Genomic DNA, 20,670 nt, shown 5'->3' with positions numbered 1-20,670 from the left:
TTTGTGAGAGTGCTCTTCTTTGAGGGTATGTCTTCTCTAATCTTATCTTTAGTCAGTTTAAGTGGCGGTATCCTCATTTGTATTGGATTGGTGAGCCATAGTGATGGAAACAACTCCACGAATCAAAAGAAGGCAGCGAAATGGTTTGATGAAGGAATTCTATGATGCACGCCAAGTGTGAAATGGTTCAGTGGAGGTTTGGTGAATGTGAAGTTTCTTAAGCTCAGAAGGCCTTCCAAAGGAGAAGGAAGCTAGAGGAAGAGGTGTGAAATTAACATTAGAAGGTTTGAACTTTAAGGATATGACTAGAGCAATCTTATCAGCATTTCACTATCTCATCAAAGTTGGATTTTACATGTGTTAGAATAATTATTAAGTCTACCTATGATTAGTATAGCAGAGCCTAGAGTAGGTAGTTGTGTTTTGGGTTATCTATAATGATTGTTCCTAGCAGTCTAGGACAATCTCTTCATCTTCCATCTATCTATTGTATCAGATTTTTATCTATATAAATAATAGAACTGAGAAGGGTCTTCTAAGCCCTTCAGAACTATTTTTCTCTATTTTAGATCTCAAGTTGGTATCAGAGCAGGTTCATCCTGCTCTGGTTTTCGTTCTGGGTTGTCCACCAGCACTGTCACTGCTGTTTGCACCTGTCCGGTGTCGTTCGCCGTTGTCCGCGGTTGTCTCGCCACTATCTGCAACTGTTAACTGCAGTTTGAAGTTCTTCAACTTGGTTGTCCGCCACTATCTTCACCATTTGGCTTATACTTGGTCTTGAAAACCCACTTTACCTCAATTGCATGTTTGTGCTGAGGTAGCTCTACCATTTCCGAAGTTTTGTTCTTTTCAATGGCCTTTAGCACTTCAATCATAGCTTTTCTCCACTCCTTTACATCAAACGCTTGTTTCCAGGTAATAGCTTCTGCATCGGCTAGGAAAGCGAGGTGTGCTTGTTCACCAAAATCTACAACGTCACTGTCAGCAAATACTTCATAATCAACTAGCCTTGAGGAAGGAAATCTCATCCTCTGTGATCTTTTGTTGTTGACCTCATCACGTATCTCAGCCTGTTCAACACCAGGAATGCTATCTTCCAGCCAGCTAGGAGCTATTGCAGATTCTTACTCGCCTCAGTTTCAAGTTTCTTATCTGTCTCAGCCTTCCTCCATTCGAACGTGGCACCTTTGTCCACAATCATATCTCTACTGATCACAACTTGTTTCTTCTCAGGGTTGTTCAACTTATAAGCGCCTGTGGGGTGATAACCGATGAAGATAAAAGTTTCGCTTTTATCATCCAACTTCTTCGTTCATGTGTTTGAAATGTGTTTGTAACACACTGAGCCAGAGATTTTGAGATGATTTACAGATGGTTTAATACCTGACCAGACTTCTTCTGGTGTGCAGTTCTCCAAAGCTCTCGTTGGACTTCTATTCAGTAGATATGCTCCTTGCGTCTTACTAGAATCTTGTTAGCCCCTTCAGCTATGATCACACTATTGTTAGCAAACATCACACTGCTTCTGATATTCGGATCCAGGTCTATCAACCATTCTTTCTTGCCCGTCATATGGTTGGAACAACATGTATCTAAATGCCAGCAATTATCTTTTATTGCATGGCTCGCATTGTTAGACATCAACACATGTTCCACCTTTTGACATTTGTCTTGTGTAAGAAAATCGTTCTTACACCTATTTAGATCATGCACTTCGTCCTCGCATTCGTTCTTACTTAGACTCCACCGCAACTCTTCTTTGTCATGGTCAACTGTACTCATTAGAAGGACGTGCTCAAAATCAGATTCGCACGTGTCTTGCGCAAGATTAGCCTCATAATCTTTGCTCTTATTAGCAGCTCCATTGTGCCAACATTCAGAAGAATAATGCCTGAATTTACTGCGGGTATAACACTGGATGTTTCTCTTATCAATGTTCTTTCTTCCTCTTCCTCTCGTTTGTTTTCCACCTCTCTTGCTTCCATCTCTGTGCTCGCTATAATCTTCTTCGACACTCTGATCATAGACATTCGCATTTCTGCCTCCGGTTCGACCTCCCCGTGATCAGCCTCTACCTCTTCTAGTTCCTCGTCCTCTGGGTTTGTAATTACTTTTGGTCTGTAGGGCTTGATTCGAACCCTGACTCACCTCTTTTTCAGCATTTCTTCTTTCGATCAGTCTTTGTTCATGTGCCTCTAGAGAGTTATGTAGTTCTTCGACTCTCATATTCTCAAGATCTTTACATTCTTCTATGGCTACGACTATATGATCATACTGTGGGGTTAACGTTCTGAGTATTTTCTCCACAATTTTCTTATCTTTCACGACCTTGTCACAGGCTCTCATGGCGTTCACCACTACTTGGATCCTTTCGATGTACTCAACGATTGATTCTTGCTCTCCCATGCCTAGGAGTTCATACTGTCTCCGAAGAGATTATAATCTGATCTTCTTGACTTTTCCACAATTGCCATAGCCTTCTTGCAGGATATCCCAAACCTCCTTCGCCGTAATAGCTTTCGAGACTTTTTGGAAAATGACAGCTAACACACACTGGTGCAACAACATTCGAGCCTTGCAGTCCAACCTTTTATTCTCCTTGTGTTGTCTCTTTGCTTCTTCTGAATCTCCCTTCAATGGTTCTTTGAAGCCTTTCTTGACTATCTTGTCCACTTCTTGAAAGCCAAGAATTGCGTCCACTTTTACACACCAATCATCGAACCCCTTGCTGTCAAACATAGGTAGATTGCTATGAATCACACCAGCCATCTCTTCTTGATCGTCTTTAGCTTAACCACCAGGTTTCGAAACCTTGCTCTTGATACCACTATTGAAGCGCAGCGTGTAAACAGAGGTGCAATGGGTATATGGGAGTTATGCAGAGAAAGGAATGTTAATACAGAGAGTAATGGATAACAACAGAGAAAGATAATTCTCATTAACAAAAAATGAATGAATACAAAGTATATGTAATAGTGTATCAGTACGTGAACTAACTGTTAAAGACAATTAAAGTAGTTTTAGTTTACAACAATAGTAGATACAAAGATTTACAGAGGATTCTTCTTGTTTAGAAATTAGAGATAATGATCAAATGTCAAGGATAGAATTTGTAAAAGAAAGAAATGTTTGCTTGACTTGTACACATAGCACAAGAAGACATTATGATAAACTATTTACTAGTATAAGAAGTGAGATTAAGAATTTTTCCTATGAAAATAGATAATTACATTTAAAAAATTTCTTAATTTTTTATTTGTTTAATAGGTATATATGAGAACAAATTGGGTCGAACATAGATAATGTCTACTCGCTATATGATTTGTAATAAAAAAAATAGTTCGTTATCCATATGTTACTTGCACATATACTCGTTTAAAAAATACCAATGAATATTTTAAAACTCACGAGTGTTGATACTCGTAAATATTTAAAAAATATATTTTATAAATTTTTAAAATAAAATTATAAAAAAAATATAAAATATAATATAAATTAAATTAAATATAAATTAAAATATAATTTTGATTAAATTTAACCTAATAAAATATAAATTAATTTTAATTTCAAGTAAATTTAAATTAATAAATATGAATTTAATTTTTATATTTATTTTTTGTAAGTAACAAATATATACAGATATGAGTAGTATAATACTTGTATCCGATTTATTTATAAGTAAGTATTAAAATATTCATTATCTACAATTAATAAATATTTTATCTGTGACACGTATTTTTGTCATCATATTTTTTTTTCATCCTAAATCATCATTTTTTTTTGTCATCCTAAATCTAGGTGTGGATGTGCTTAGAATAGATATATAAACTTCTATCCCTTATTACATATTTGTTGCAGATGTTTTCGTTTTATTTGAGAAATTTTGGAAAGTAGTTAATTATTGACTTGAACTTTATAGAAAAACTTTGGAAAGACTTTTCTCTTCAAATAGGAGTAAGATAGAGTATAGACATTTATATGTTAGCATGAGAAAAATAGGATTTGGAAATTAACAAGAGAATATGTTACGTACATTTAAGTTTAAATATCGGAATTAATAAATAGTACAAAAATTATTAAGAATGTCACACATACGATATCAGCATAGAAGAAAAAGGTATTGAAATTATTTCTGATCACAAAATACTAAAGAAACTGACAGATTTGGTCTTATTTTATGCATCCAATATATACTTTATGATAATAAATGCCATGCTTTAAATAGATATGAGAAAAAAAGTGAAAGTAATATGATGAAATGTTAAATTTATGTTATTACATGAGATGGGAGACAAAATTATTGTTTACTAGGAGATATAGTTGTGACATTAACTTAAAATTATATATAAAAAAATATTATATTATATGATTTTTACTTTTGTGAAGAGATAAAGGTAAAATGTACATGAGAAGTAGTAAAAAAATCTTATGAGTGTATCATACTTAATAATTTTAGTCAAATATTTAAGTTTACATGCTGCCACAACACTAATGCACATTCTATATTGTAAATATGTAAAAACCACAATTCGTCTTTTTCTTCTTTTATTCTTTCTTTTTGTTAGCATACACATATAGAGAAACTCATGCAATAAAAATCAATCACATCTCTAGGATACCCCATTCATCTTTTTCATATATAAAGACATTCTTTGAAGATTGATAAATTGTACACATGGTGGACCCACACAACTTCATGCATGTTTAACATTGAGTGGAACATTGGGTAGTACCTACTAAAAAGCTACAACATGTAAATATTGTAGCAGATAACAACAAAACTATAAGAAACTGGCATTTTGAACATAACAGCCAATCATTAAACATTTAGTAGATCTGAAAACTATGCAGTCAAATCTGTTCCAAGAACACCTTTGAGATTAGATCTATACAGGAAGTTGCAGGGTACTCCAAAAGTTCCATGTCAAGTCTAAGAGTATACACTCAGTTGAGACAGGAGGCAGAAATAGATGCAAAAAAGGATTAGATTGAGATTTGGTTTCCCTTCAATCAGTTACAACACCCACCCCTTGCAGAAACAGTTCCATCTCTGCCTCCTGATTGACCTTGGGGACGTCCATAGCCAACTTTTATACCAGATGACTGCAACAATAGATTCATTGGTGATCTAGCCAAAACGGGCAGCTAAGGATGCATGGAAAGTTCCATTTTATGTTATATGTTGTTTATTACAAGAAAGAAGAAAAAGCAACAATGCTTCATTTCTATATTTAACTCATTTTGGTGAAACCAACCATCATCAGAGCAACCTAGATCTCAGATGATACAGTGGTAATTAGCAAATGAAATGAAAATGTCAATTTCTTATACCCTATTATGACAATAAAATGATGAAAACATCCATTCTTAAGAAACCATCCACCTCTTTTTGCACGGAACATAATAGATATTTACCTCATTCGACACATCAAAGACACCTTCCTGAATATTCTGAAGAATCTTTGCAGCAGTCCTTATAAAAGCCTGCAGAATGAGCAGTAAGTGGCTTTCCATGGTTAATAAATTTCACAAAATATTCTTGAGGTAGCAAAGCATAGTGCTACATCTCGGTTGATATTGATTGAGATGCATCACCTCTTCCACATTTTGAGCAGTCCTAGCAGAAGCCTCCAAAAACAGAAGTCCATTTTCTTTTGCAAACTGCTCCCCCTCCTCTTTGCTCACTGCTCTTCGATGAGACAGGTCACACTTGTTCCCTACGAGCATGATGCTCATGTTAGGATTGGCATGCTGCCGGGCATCTTCCAGCCAACTAGCTAAATGATTAAATGTGTCTCTCCTGATCAACAAAAAGAGTCTTTTGGTTTTCAGTTGAAGGGACTTTGAGAAAAGAACAAACCTCATACTCAACCCCCACCACCCACCAGAGATACGAGAAAGAAAAAAATGAAAGGGGGAAAATAATCATTGGGCATTATACTTATTTGATTATATGAAACAAAAAGTGTACACTGTTTGGGAGCCACAATGGAAGCAACAAGGGATACATACCAGCACTGCACATGTGGTTCAAACATTAAACTTTAATAATAAAATAAGACATTAATGTTTACTTCAAAAGAATTGAAACCATCAGTGACAAAAGAGAAGGTAACAGTATAGCTACAGTTAGCCACCAAAACTTCAATAGTTTTTAGAATGAAATTGGGTTCAATTATGCTGGATTTTACTTCTATTGCATTCCTAGCACTCATGAAAGTGGTAAATAAATACCACAACAAAGGTGGTATGTTGTTCAATATAATTCTAAAGAAATGCACACCGTGAACTCTATGTCAAATTGTAAATAGCACAACCCACCTTGTAATGTCATAAACTAGAAGTGCTCCGGCTGCTCCTCTATAGTAAGATCTTGTGATGGATCTAAAGGACTCTTGCCCAGCCTACAGTAAAACAAGTTCTGCATAAGTACCTAAATATTGTTGAAAACAGCATCCTTGTTTAGACATGACAAAATATATTAAAAAAGAATTCCATCTTCAACACTACTAAGACTTTTTAATCTTTTTAAGATCCTACCGATACACGATGTTGTGGATCAAAGGAAGTAATGAAACCATTCATTACGAGCGACATCAATTTGGTTTCACCATGCAATGCCAATCAATGTAATTCAAGGCTTAGCCTTACAACAAACTAAATCACAGACAAATGGGTCAATTTTATATACTAAATTGGCCTCGACCAGACATAATTTCAGTAGTCAGTCATTGCAAGGTTCAATAACTACGAACTTCAAGGACTACCTTATATAAATCAATGAAAAACAGAAAGAAATTAAGTAGCACCACAGATAAAGAACATTAAGAACCTGAGACATAAATAATAGATTGTGTTGGATATATCTGCATGAATAAGTTCAACTATAGATTTGCAATCCTAAAACGGTTTATAATCATTCTCCATTCCGATTTCTCTGTCACAATCACAAATCCAGTACCCTTTTACTGTATATATACATACCCCTTATTCCTAACCATGTCCCTGCACTCCTATTTACCATGATACAATCAAGACAAAGAATAAAAGAATAGATTAAAAAAGTAAACAGACTTATTTTGTTTGGGCTTGCGTTTCCAGAATTGATTCTGTAACACCAATAATGATTAAAATTGATTTTGAAATTTCGAGATTTATATTTGAGCTATTTACTTTCTAAAAAACTATGCAAAATTCGCAACAAAATTTTCTATGCAACCCAAAAGTTACTTAATGTGCCTTTGGTTTCACCTTGAACTTTCCAGAATCACATAGAAACGATAAACTTTGGCATGTTCAGTTCTACGTTTTATAGGTCCAAAATTTACTGAGTTTAAGCAACTTTAAGTAGCTTTCGCGTCAGAATAAAAACTGTATATTATTTTCTTCTAGCTTGCTTTTATGATAAAAACATCTGAACAATATCGCATCACTTAAAAACCAATTCTAAAATCAGAAAAAACAAACATTTCCATCCAAAATCAAACTTAAAACACGCGTAAACTTGTTTCAACTCAAAGTCAAATCTAAACCCAGAACCAATTTCTTAAAGTTTCACCTAATTCTAGGTATCTAGCATTTGAATATAATGTTGGATGATCCTGCATGAGACCATACATGCCACAAAAAACCAAACAAATTAAACAGTGATCACAACTATTTTACTTAGTGTTCTAGCACATACACATACCCTTGATCAATTCTCACCAAATTTGAAATACCTATCTAACAAATAGTAATTAAAAAAAAAACACAATTAAGCAACAGATTTTTACTTTAAAAAAAAGTAAAATAGAGGAAGAGATAGAAAGGGAGAGAGGGTGAACTGACAGTATCCCATATCTGAAGCTTGATGGGTCGAGAATCAATTGTGACCATGCGAGCGCCAAACTCAACACCAATGGTGAGATCATGAACAGGTTGGAACCTCTTATCAGTGAATTGGAGGAGCAGACACGATTTCCCTACACCTGCACGGCACCGGAGAAAAACCCAAACTTGAAGTGAGATTCGGAGACCCAATTGCGAGAAGAAAAGGAAAGAGGGAACAGAAGAACCTAACCTGTGTCGCCGATGATGATGTACTTGAATAGGTAGTCGTACGACATCGCTGAACCTCTGAAGCGACGCCGTTTGGAAAAAGCAAAACAGAGAAAAGAACAAAAATAGGAAGGCTTTAGTGTGGGTTGGAGAATAAGACGAAGAAGGAAGGAAGAGAGTGATGCACAGTGAAAATGGTGGGTTTGATTCCCAACCAAAGCAAGAAGTGACGTATTTGTATCACTTGTTTCTTTAATGCGTCTTGAATATCATTTAATATTTCTTTTCTTTTAATTTAGATTTTTAGAATTTGTTTTCGGAGATGTTTATGTCTTTTAGGCTTTGTTCTTTTGGGTGTATATGTGAGAGATGAGTTGGGAGAGATGATTTGAATATATTTGAGTGGATTTGAAGGTAATTTTTTAGTTGTTTTTTTGAGAGGATTTGTGGGTAATTGAGAGTGGATTTGGAAGTAATGTTTGTGAGAATTAGTGTAAGATTTGATAGATTTTAAAAATTTGTTTAATTAATAAAAATTAAAAATTACCAAAATATCCCTAGTTATTAAAGTAATATAAAATGTTATTTATTAATATTATATTTAATTGTAAAAATGTTTATAAGAGAAAAAATAAAAATTAATTTTTAAAATGTAAAAAAAATGATAATTTAGTAAATTGAAATAATAATAATAATAATAACTATTATTATTAATAACATTATTATTTTATTATTATTAATATTAATATTATTATTATTATTATTATTATTATAAAGAGAGAGAAAAAATCATTATTATGAATATTATTATTAATATTATTAATTATTATCATTACTATTATTAATTATTATTATTATTAATTATTATTATTAGTTGTTATTATTATTAGTTATTATTTTTGTTTCTTGGTTGAAGATATAATACATTCACCCAGTGGTAATAAAATACATTCACATAATGGTAAGTGTAAGGGACTAAAAAGACATTTGATTATAAATCATCTTAAATCTTCGCATAGCACCAATGATTGAAAAAATAGTTGATTCCGCAAATCTTTCCTTTCAATTGCTCACAATTCTTTTAAAGCGAACATGAAATATTTTCTAAATCCGCGCTTTCCTTTACTCGTGAATAGTGAATTCATCTCAAGCGAACAGACCGTTAACGAGAATTTAGTATTCTTTTCTTTTAATTTATATTTTTAGTATTGTTTTGTTAGTTGTTTGTGCCTTTTAATGAGAATTTTGGGCGTACGGCTTTTCTAACGAGTTTTTTATATATCTTTTTTGTTAAATTTTAAAAATATTTGATATTAGTATGCTATAATAGTTTTTTAATATATTTTAAAATATTAAAATTAATGTTTATGAAAATATTTTTAAAATATAATAAAAAATTCAATAAAAAGGTAAATTCATTTTTTTTAATTCACGACTATTTTTATGACTTATTAATACGGTTAAATATATTTTTTTTCGTAAAATTATATTTCACGGATCAAAATTATGATTTGGTTTATTTTAAAAAAATAATAAATTTAGTACTTCCTTTTCAATTCCATTAAATTTTGTTTAATGTAAGAAACAATGTACGTTTGTCGTGTGTTGAATTATTTTTTTATTAAAATTAAATTCTTTTAATGAAAAATCGAATGTTTTAATAATATTACAAAATTTTGACTAGTTAAATGGAAAAGCTTCTACTAACTGAGCTTTTGAAATTGAAATGGATTGATGTTCGTCATTGCAGTTGGGATTGTGAATGTTCTTACGTAACCAAGTATATCTTGGGAAGACTTTGACAAACATTTTAAACGCTCTAAGCCTTCAATTTTAAGGGTCTTTATTCTTCTAAACAATATTTTTCCTTTCCCAATCAAGGAAGGGGTTGTACTTATAGAAAACATTTTAACATTTAAGTTAGTCAAGTACGTCAAAATGTAATTAATGTTGTAATAAATGAACATAATTAATTTATCTCATATTTTGTGTTATTTATACTATATTTATGGCTTTTATAATTACGTTTATTAGTCTTTGGTTAATTCATCTACTTAATCATGCTTTAATTACCACCTTATGTAGGCTTTCCATATGTTGACTCTTCCTCGTCAACATATAGTCGATCATACCATGCTATGGGTTGTGGTCAGACCTTGAGGGTTGATTACTCTTGAATGTATGTGGTTAATATGCTCTCATATATCTCATGTCCTTGGTGACACATATTTGGCCATGCCGCTTCCTCGCGTGGTTCAGACCATGAGGTTTGAGGACATCTTACATGTACCAAGATGTCCTTGAACATATATGGTACATTAGCTCTCAGGCTCGATATGTTTGTAGTTGAGTCTTCGTGTTGTCAGTATGTTATCATCTGTTTGTGCAAAGAAAATTTGTATTTCTTTAGTTTGTCCTACATGTATAGTAGCCCTCTAGCCTTGAGAAGCGTAACGACAAATAGATTGTAAGGATGATGAGTCAGATCTAATTAAACATGGAAGATGTAAGGTTGTCATGTTACACAGGAAACAAGGCAATGTTGGAAAGGTGAAGAGTCATGATCCTTAACCCTTAAATTATGGAGAGATCTGATGGTTGAGGACAAGGGATTAGAAGGTGAAAGGTTGCGAAGTTTTGCTATAAATAGGGGCTCATTTGCCTTAGTTGAGCACCAAATTTTTGAGAATTTGCTTTGTTATCGATATTTTATGGAAAATTTTCATAACTCGAGAGCCGATTAGTAATAGGTATGTCACATAGTGGGTCGAATATGGTTCCAAGGAGGAGACGAATAATGATAGTAGTCAGACTTCGATGTCCTTCGATGCATCATCGTCCAAGGCTTTGGGGGTGGAAATAAAGGTGATTACTATGAATATGGAGGATCTTTTTTAGGAGCATATCGAGTTCAAACTACCTTGAAGAAGGTTTTACAAGTGTGTAAATCCCTTGGTAAGGGGTCTTTTTTTCCAAATTTAGTTGTTAAAGAATATTGAACTCTTGGTTGAATAATATATATATATATATATATATATATATATATATATATATATGTTTGAGAGTGGGGACAAAGAATATAATGTCCTTTAGGAGGGTAAGTGTCATAGATAATATTTATCATGACCAAAAGGGGTATGGTGATGGCAAATCCCCTTGGTCAAATACTTTCAAAAAGAATGAAAGTTATCCTTGAAGATGGTATCAATTCTACCTTGTGGACCACCTTTGGAGCTATCCTGGAGCATAACTTGAAGAGTAGTGTAGGTTGTTTAGCCATTGTATTTGACCATGTAGTGTAGGTTTGCTTAATGCTTTTATTAAGGCTTAACTAGCATAAGATTTTTCTTAAGTTAGACATCAAAACCAAGTGTCATGTGTCATGCTTCCATTGGAGAGGATTTGCTTTTAGAAGTGGTCACATGACACTCTAGGATTGGAGATGTTTTGCTTTATGAGTGACCACTTGTCCTTCCACCATTGGAGAGGATTTGGACACTTGTCTCCATCTTAGAAGGCCTCCAATCCAAGCCTTGTCCTTTAGGGTTTCCTTTTGCTTTTAGGGTATAAAAGACACCTTTATCTATATAAAAAGGTGTCTCCACCCTTGTAATCATCTTGGAAGTTTATTAATGTTATGTTGTCCAAATTTGGTCATACAATTCCTAGATCAAGACTAGAGCAATCCTAAAGGCCCCTCTAGTCACCTTCCTCCTTGAGTTGGGCTCACCTCTCTTGGAGCCACCAAAAACTACATCACCACCACCATATCTCCTAGAGGCCATGAGCTTCTACACCATCCACATCTTATCTCATCATCCTTGGACCATTTACCACAACATTTTCGCACCATCCATCCAAGGAAATACCCCTCCATGCATATCTCCTAGCTTTTGCCCAACCTAACATAAAGAGGTTGCTATCATATGAGGAGGAATTTTTCTACAACTTCACATTTGATTACCTTTCGATGAGTTAACGATCAGTGTTCTTCATCTTCTAAATGTTGCGCCAACACAATTTCATCCAAACAGTTAGGGTTTCCTTTAGGACCTTAGATTAATATGTTGAGCCATTTATTTATCCCCTTCACTTGAATGTTTCTTTCATCTTTACCTTACTCGACCAAGGGATTTGATTACCTAATTGTCTCTAGTAAGTAGGTTGAGTACTTGATTTCTTGGGGTACATTCCTAATCATTTAAAAAGTTCAAGAACGAGTTCTTTGATCATATTTTTATGATGAAAATAATAACTTGAAATTTTTCTTTCATTAGACAATTAACCCCTTTAGGTATAAGGAGTGATACAATTTAAATACCAGATAATACACTATGGGGCCATATGATACAATCCTATATAGGAAAGAATACGATCGCTTTTGAGTTTGAAAGAACAACGCAAATTTAAAACAAAAATATAATGCAGAAATCTAATATGTTAATGAGTCAATGAAGATTTGTCACAAAGAAGTTCATTTTTGAGCTAATATGGAGATTTTATGGTGTTTATAGGTTACATGGCCCAATATGTTGCGAAGATGGTGAATGATGAAAGCATGTTCGAGAAGTTGAGGAACCAAATGGCAAAATAGGCGAAGAAGATTGGGGAGGCCTAAGTGCCTACCTTAAAGGGCTTAGTGGTGGATACACATCGACCCTAAAAAGACACAAAGAGGAATGTGCCTCTAAAAGCTATAAGGCGTTGACATGGATGGAAAAAAGTTGAGGGTTAAGCTCCTTGCCCAAGCTAGAAGTTTTAGTTCTGGGGTCAAGGCTATTGACTTGGGTGGTTTGGAGATCCCCTTCACTGATATGCATAGAGACATATAAATAAGCTTAAGGGATAGTAAACTGAAGGTGGTGGAGGAGATTGAACCAACCACCCTTATATGTGCACTATTAGAATTTCAAAGTCTATCACTAGTGCTCGACCATAGGGTAGCTAATTCATTGTAAAAGGAAATGGTCAACAAGAAGAAGAACAAGATGGCCAATCTGTAGAATAATAATGAAACTAACAAACATGCATGGACTGAAGATAAAAAGGCCCTTAAAGAGAGAGAAACAATAATGAAGTCTTGGAAACAAGGTGCCTCAACTCTAAAAAGAAGTTAAAGAATGAGAAAAAGGATTTATAAAAGGAAAATAACGAGTTGAAAAAGGCGGTTACTACAGAGCAAGAAGCTTGACAAGAGAGGAGGTCAATTTGGTCAAGCTATAGAAATACATAATATTTGAGCATACTAATGGCTTCAATAAAACGCTTAGGTAGCACTAGTACAAAAAAGACCTTTAACGTCACCTTTTAGACGTCTGACCCTCGAATATCCAATGTAAAAAATGACCGGTGACATTTTTCGTAAATAAAACAACTATTTAGACATCGGTTATGTAAGGGCCCGACGTCTAAATACTCATATACGTCGGCTCCCCCTAATAGACGCCAAAACTAAACGAAAAAGTTAAAAAAAAAAATTTTTATTCAATTTAGACGTATGTTATGGAGGGAACCGACTTTTGAAGAACTTTAGATGTCTGTTAGTTGGGGGCACCGACGTCTAAACCCTAAACCTAGAAATTTAAAAAGTCCCTTTTTGACTCCATTTAGACGTCTGATCCCGCCACTCCGACTTCTGAAGCACATTAGACGTCTGTTAGTTGGGGGAACCGACTTCTAAACCCTAAATCCAGAAATTTAAAAAGTCACTTTTTGACTCCGTTTAGACGTCTGATCCCGCCACTCCGACTTCTGAAGGACTTTAGACGTCTGTTAGTTGGGGAAACCGACTTCTAAACCCTAAATCCAGAAATTTAAAAAGTCACTTTTTGACTCCGTTTAGACGTCTGATCCCGCCACTCCGACTTCTGAAGCACTTTAGATGTCTGTTAATTGGGGGAATCAACGTCTAAATTTTGGCATTAAAACACCGTGAACGCGAGACAGTCGTTACGCGCACTCATTGTTCATCATCTTCGTCGCGTTTTCTCTCTACGGGTTACGCTTTTCAGGTTCGTTTTCTCACTTTTGCACCGTTTTAAATTAATTTTACTCCGATTACATCACTCTTTGATGCATTATCTTTCATTTGAACCGATTAAAATGTGTTTTCGTTGGGTTTTGGTGCAGTTATTCTCGTGTCTTTAGGCAACGTTCTATGTCATCGATTTCTTGCGTTTTGTACTCCTCCAATTCCCTCCACTACATTTTTAAAACCATCCAATAAAAAAAATTTACAATACATTATCTTCAACTAAAATATAAAGTTGTAAACTCGAATCACCATGAGTCAGGAGCAACCTTAGAGACGTGTAACCTGTATGATATAAACGTCAGACAGAGATAAGACGTTAAAAGCCCAAAATAACAGATGTATAAAGTCCTTTTTGCACTAGTGTAGGTCGATGTGGACAAGGACATCTTTAAAGGTCGTACAATGGACGTTGATGATGTAATGGATGCTAAGGCGACTTACAAGATGACAATGACTGAAGATGTTGTTGTTGAAAATGCATCTGATGAAGAGGCTACTAGGGTAAGCCCTTGTGCTATTGTCGACCTATTAATGAGGATGAAGAGATGGCAAACCTTGATGTTGTTGTTGAAAAATAGGTTGCATAAGTTGTTTCTTATTTTAGTTTTGTTTTATGTTATGATTGAATATATTAAGGTTATGACTTATACTGATTTGTCTGCTAGGAACCAATATGAATGAATATCACCTTTTGCGAATAACTATATTTCTTTCTTGCTTTTTATAAGTTACAATTTTTTCTAAGTTATAAATGTATAGGCCAATTATGTGATCGACTGCAAATTGTTTAAAAGGTTCAACTATGATCGTTTGAGTTGACAATAAGAAACTGTATTATACCTGGCAATCGACTGGCTGTAAGACAAACTAATCAGGAAAGTTAAATGTCATTAATGACCAATTAATATATTTAATGGCCATATTAAGGACGAATATACGGTATTTATGAGTGATTGACAGGTTATATTGCCCAAAAATATACTGCACTAATGGTTAATCAATGAACTTGGCTGCCACAAGTCCTATAAATATACAATTGGTATCCAGGTACAGATATCTTTTTCTATCCTAATAAAATATGGACCTCCTTATGAAACATATCTGACTTGAGCGTCGGAGTGTCTTCTGCAGGTCAACAACCCATCGAAGTGGATCGCGTTCTCGGAGAGGATTGAAGATCAAAAGAGAGCAGAACAAGAAAAGACGACCGACCCTCAGACCAATTCAACCAAAACAAAAACTAAATATTTGGTTCAATAAAAAATGACAAGAAACTACTTGATTGCTTCAAGTAGGACCACCTATATTGGTGTTTCTAGTTGATTTTGGATGAATATATTAAATATAAATTAATAATATTATAATCTTATACATTTTGAAAAACTAGAATTATGAAATATATTATAAATTTTAAATACTCAATGTTATATTCTATACCCAGTGCTGATAAACTTACTCAAAAACAGGTATAAAAACCCTATTTTTAACAGACATAAAAACATGTATAAAAAGTGTATTTTACACTAGTATATATTTGTATACCATTGATTATTTGATCAATTTTAAATAAAAATAAATAAGATATTGTTAATTCTAAAATGGTACTTTGAGATATTGTTAATACTAATGTTTGGAGATATTAATACAATAGTGATTACAAAAAATATTTTAAATAAGCGAATTTGTTTAAAGAAATTAAATCTACTTTATGTTCTTTATCTATGAGTGCAGAAAGTTTGTAAATACAACATATTATCATAAAAGTACTCACTCAGTTGATTTTTCATCATTCTCTATATTTCATATAAAATATTTTTTAATTTTTACGTATCTTCTTCTACTATGTCTCACTAGGGATAGCAACGGGTCGGGTCGGGTACGGGTAGTGTCTACTCGCAATCCGACCCGCCGGATAAAATTGTACCCGCTACTCGACGGGTACCCGTTTAAAAAATACCCACGGATACCCGTAAAAAATAAAAAAGAACTATTTAATACATATTTAAAATAAAATTTAAATAAAATTACAAAATATATATATATATATAATATAAAGTAAATAAAATATAAATTAAATTTTAATTTTAATTAAATTTAACCTAATAAAATATAATTTTATTTTATTTTTAATTAATTTAATTAAAAAATATATAAATTATTTTTTTTTAATTTTTCGCGGGTAGCGGATACCCGCAAGGCGGATAATATACTACCCGTACCCAACCCGTTTAGATACAGATATTAAAATACCCGCTACCCGTTACCCATTGATAGTAAATATCCACAGATAATTATTATCTGCCGTGGATTTTATCCGCGGATACCCGTACCTGCGGGTAAAATTACCATCCCTATGTTTGACACGAACTTTTCATTAGGATAATCAAGTAAGCTTTTTTGGAAAGTATCATATTTCATGATAGAGGTTCGTTAATTCTCGATAAGAATAATAATAATAATATTTTCGAAATTGAAACTTGATTATAAAATTATAAGAAAATAAAATCTCAATTGCAAAATATATAATTAAGATTAAATGAAAAAAATATCTTAACATGTCATTTATTTTCTACATATTTATTTATCTCACTCATTATAACTCTTAGTATTTTAAAATTTATAATAAAAAATAAAACATGTAATTTTAAAATATAATCAGTGATAATATTTGTGAAATTAAAATCTGTGCAAAAATAGATAAGATGTGCGGCTAAGCCAAGACATTAATCATCTGAAAAGACTTAATAACGAAAGATTTTATTCAAATGAACGAATGCGAATGTTGAAACGGTGCCGTTCATTTTCTTAACCTAGTCACCTTGCTGAAACGGTGTCGTCATAGTAGCGCAGCTTTCCTGTTTAGTCCTTGCCAGCTGGACTATGTCGAACCCACAAACCCCGACATGACATAAACACAAAGCGCGTGAAAATCAACCGTACAAGACCATCGAGAAACCACACGCGTCAATCCCACGCGTCATTCCACGCTAGTGGCACATAATAACGTTCAAATAAGCAAACCGGGGCATAATTGGAAACCTGATTAAACCCTAAGGTCATTATTGGAAACGAGAAGAAGCTCCCACAATATAAAAATCTTGGAACCCTAGTTTTATTATATTCGTGCTTCCTTACTCTGTTTCTCAGTCTGTGTCTTTGCGGCTGAGGATTCCGAACGATTGGCCTTCGCTTCTCGCTAAGGTAGTAGCCTCTGCTCTCTTGTCTCGCTGATTTCGTTCATCTCTGTTTCTTGTTTACGATGATGATTCTTCGTATTTGTTTTTTAATTTTAAATTTCCCGTTCTGTGATTTGTTTTACGTGGATTATCTACATTTTCTACCGATTAACGGAAGAGGTTCTCTTTTCGGTGTCGAACCTCGTTGTGTTCACAGATATATTGCTTTTGTGTCATAATTATGCGATTTTGTTTGTTCTTCTTTTGAGATTAGATGTTTTCAATGATTTATTGTGGTTTATGACTGGTTTATGTTTTCATGCAACAGTGTCTATATTTTTAATGACTTTTTTTTTATGGTGTCTGGAGTTTTCACCCACGTTTCAAGTTTGCCATGCTTTGATACAAAGCTTGCATAATATTTTAATTTAATTTCTATGCGTATATGTTTGAATCCTGCTGATGTTTTTATTGTTGCCCATTTTGTGAATTTTTTGTAACATGAAATTAATTTTTTTATGAAGTTGTTTTTGTTACTGCAAAAAAGAAACCTTTCGGGTATGATAAATCTGCCGGGAGTGTTTTTCGTTATGTTCTGTACGATTGTGCTTTGATTAAATGTATTTTTAATTTATTTTCTTATATTTTGCTGGAGATGTCGAGTTGAAACTTTTTCTTAATGATTTGATTATTTTTCTGCTTGATTGAAAAGATTTTTCTACGCTATGATGAATCTGCCTTTTTAGATGCAGGCTGGTTCATATTTTGGAATAGAACTTTTTTGGCTTAACAATTTTTTGCAACTCTTCTTTTACCTAATACATGTGTGAAGTTGGATTTACCTTGTCATTTATTTTGCCTGATAATTCACTTTCTAGCGATTGTGGCTTCTGATTTGTGTTTCTTTGAATTGGTTTCAGTTTAACTCAACATGGGTAAGGAAAAGGTTCATATCAATATTGTGGTCATTGGACATGTCGACTCTGGGAAGTCAACTACCACTGGTCATTTGATCTACAAGCTTGGAGGTATTGACAAGCGTGTGATTGAAAGGTTCGAGAAGGAAGCTGCTGAGATGAACAAGAGGTCATTCAAGTATGCCTGGGTGCTTGACAAGCTCAAGGCCGAGCGTGAAAGAGGAATTACCATCGATATTGCTTTGTGGAAATTCGAAACCACCAAGTACTACTGCACAGTCATTGATGCCCCTGGACATCGTGACTTTATCAAGAACATGATCACTGGAACATCTCAGGCAGATTGTGCTGTTCTTATTATTGATTCCACAACTGGTGGTTTTGAAGCCGGTATTTCCAAGGATGGACAAACCCGTGAGCATGCTCTTCTTGCTTTCACCCTTGGTGTGAAGCAGATGATCTGTTGCTGTAACAAGGTATAAAAGTATTTCTTCTCTGACTGAGATTTGATGTCAATTATGTTATTTATTTTGTATTGTAGTAGAAATTTTGATGTTAACTTTGGATTATCATTGTTGCAGATGGATGCCACTACCCCCAAGTACTCCAAGGCTAGGTATGATGAAATCGTGAAGGAAGTTTCATCCTACTTGAAGAAGGTTGGTTACAACCCAGACAAGATTCCATTTGTTCCAATCTCTGGATTTGAGGGTGACAACATGATTGAGAGGTCCACCAACCTTGACTGGTACAAGGGACCTACTCTCCTTGAGGCTCTTGACCAAATCAATGAGCCCAAGAGGCCCTCAGACAAACCACTCAGGCTCCCCTTGCAAGATGTCTACAAGATTGGTGGTATTGGTACCGTGCCAGTTGGACGTGTTGAGACCGGTGTCTTGAAACCTGGTATGGTGGTGACTTTTGCTCCAACTGGTTTGACAACTGAAGTTAAGTCTGTTGAGATGCACCACGAGGCTCTTCAGGAGGCTCTACCAGGTGACAATGTTGGCTTCAACGTGAAGAACGTTGCTGTCAAGGATCTCAAGCGTGGTTTCGTTGCATCCAACTCCAAGGATGACCCTGCCAAGGAAGCTGCGAACTTCACATCCCAAGTCATCATCATGAACCACCCTGGTCAGATCGGAAACGGTTATGCACCAGTGCTGGATTGCCACACTTCTCACATTGCAGTCAAGTTCGCCGAACTCGTCACCAAGATCGACAGGCGATCAGGTAAGGAGTTGGAGAAGGAGCCCAAATTTTTGAAGAATGGTGATGCAGGTTATGTTAAGATGATTCCAACCAAGCCCATGGTGGTTGAAACCTTCTCTGAGTATCCTCCTCTTGGTCGTTTTGCCGTGAGGGACATGCGTCAAACGGTGGCTGTCGGAGTCATCAAGAGTGTTGAGAAGAAAGACCCCAGTGGAGCCAAGGTCACCAAGGCTGCTCAGAAGAAGAAGTGATTTCATCTTGTTGGCATTTCTGCAACATGTGATACTACTTTTTGTTACAGAAAAAACTTGTTCCTTCATAGTAGTTTTATCCTTTACAGAGTCTTAGGCCATACAGGGTTCATGGTCGCCGGACAATTTTTTCTTTTTTGTCTGTTCATGAGAGTACTATTTTTTGTTTTCTTTTATGTAAGAGTCTGAGTTTTATTTAAGAAGCAGTCGTAGGGTTAGCCCTTTTCTGCCTGAGAGATGTTTTAACTGTGTTTATTTTATATGAAAGTTTTGTCAATGGATTATCGTTTTTATACATTTTTTACATTTAGGTAAAAGTAACGTGAGCCTTCTGAGCTGGATGAAGCTATGCGATCTTAGATCCATGAAGTATATAATGAATAGGGACGCAATTTTTTCTTTTAATATGTATTTAAAGTAAGCTATTAATTGTTTTATATTTAGGTTTAATCTTTTTTGACATCCTGTTTAATGCTCGTCGACCTTTTAATGGTGGACGAGCGTTCGTTCGCTGGTGGACGAGCGTTCGTTCGCTGGTGGACGAGCGTTCGTTCGCTGGTGGACGAGCGTTCGTTCGCTGGTGGACGAGCGCTCGTTCGCTGGTGGACGAGCGCTCGTTCGCTGGTGGACGAGCGCTCGTTCGCTGGTGGACGAGCGCTCGTTCGCTGGTGGACGAGCGCTCGTTCGCTGGTGGACGAGCGCTCGTTCGCTGGTGGACGAGCGCTCGTTCGCTGGTGGACGAGCGCTCGTTCGCTGGTGGACGAGCGCTCGTTCGCTGGTGGACGAGCGCTCGTTCGCTGGTGGACGAGCGCTCGTTCGCTGGTGGACGAGCGCTCGTTCGCTGGTGGACGAGCGCTCGTTCGCTGGTGGACGAGCGCTCGTTCGCTGGTGGACGAGCGCGCGTTCGATGGTGGACGAGCGCGCGTTCGTCATCTCAGCCGTCCAGCCAACTTAACGGAAAGGACTCAATTGATATCAATTTTCAAAATTAGGGACCATTTTGATACACTTTAAAAAATAAGGACCCAATTGAGACATTC

The 20,670-nt window shown here is 35.1% G+C and overlaps 2 protein-coding genes across 2 annotated transcripts; one reads left to right on the top strand and one right to left on the bottom strand.

Annotated features, from left to right (window-relative positions):
• Positions 1-4,609: 4,609 nt before the first annotated feature.
• LOC108346024 (ras-related protein RABB1b) lies at positions 4,610-8,268 on the bottom strand. Its single transcript, XM_017584944.2, has 6 exons — positions 8,063-8,268; positions 7,831-7,970; positions 6,322-6,404; positions 5,596-5,800; positions 5,416-5,484; positions 4,610-5,103 (listed from the first exon to the last, which is right to left on the bottom strand). The coding sequence occupies exons 1-6, from the start codon at positions 8,106-8,108 to the stop codon at positions 5,011-5,013; spliced, it is 636 nt and encodes a 211-aa protein (XP_017440433.1). The 5' UTR covers positions 8,109-8,268; the 3' UTR covers positions 4,610-5,010.
• Positions 8,269-17,136: 8,868 nt separating this feature from the next.
• Positions 17,137-19,921, top strand: LOC108345670 (elongation factor 1-alpha). The gene is made up of 3 exons (XM_017584331.2): positions 17,137-17,275; positions 18,171-18,643; positions 18,749-19,921. The coding sequence occupies exons 2-3, from the start codon at positions 18,182-18,184 to the stop codon at positions 19,628-19,630; spliced, it is 1,344 nt and encodes a 447-aa protein (XP_017439820.1). The 5' UTR covers positions 17,137-17,275; positions 18,171-18,181; the 3' UTR covers positions 19,631-19,921.
• Positions 19,922-20,670: the final 749 nt, after the last annotated feature.

Source organism: Vigna angularis, chromosome 8 (genome assembly GCF_016808095.1).
Source record: "Vigna angularis cultivar LongXiaoDou No.4 chromosome 8, ASM1680809v1, whole genome shotgun sequence".
NCBI lineage: Eukaryota > Viridiplantae > Streptophyta > Magnoliopsida > Fabales > Fabaceae > Vigna > Vigna angularis.
This window is presented reverse-complemented; position numbering and strand designations above follow the sequence as displayed.

Coding starts and splice junctions, on each gene's coding strand:
- LOC108346024 (XM_017584944.2), bottom strand. CDS start 8,108: ATGTCGTACGACTACCTATTCAAGTACATCATCATCGGCGACACAG. Junction 7,971..8,062: donor CATCATCATCGGCGACACAG/GTTAGGTTCTTC, acceptor GGTGCCGTGCAG/GTGTAGGGAAATCGTGTCTG. Junction 5,104..5,415: donor TCTTTGATGTGTCGAATGAG/GTAAATATCTAT, acceptor CTATTGTTGCAG/TCATCTGGTATAAAAGTTGG.
- LOC108345670 (XM_017584331.2), top strand. CDS start 18,182: ATGGGTAAGGAAAAGGTTCATATCAATATTGTGGTCATTGGACATGTC. Junction 18,644..18,748: donor TGATCTGTTGCTGTAACAAG/GTATAAAAGTAT, acceptor TCATTGTTGCAG/ATGGATGCCACTACCCCCAA.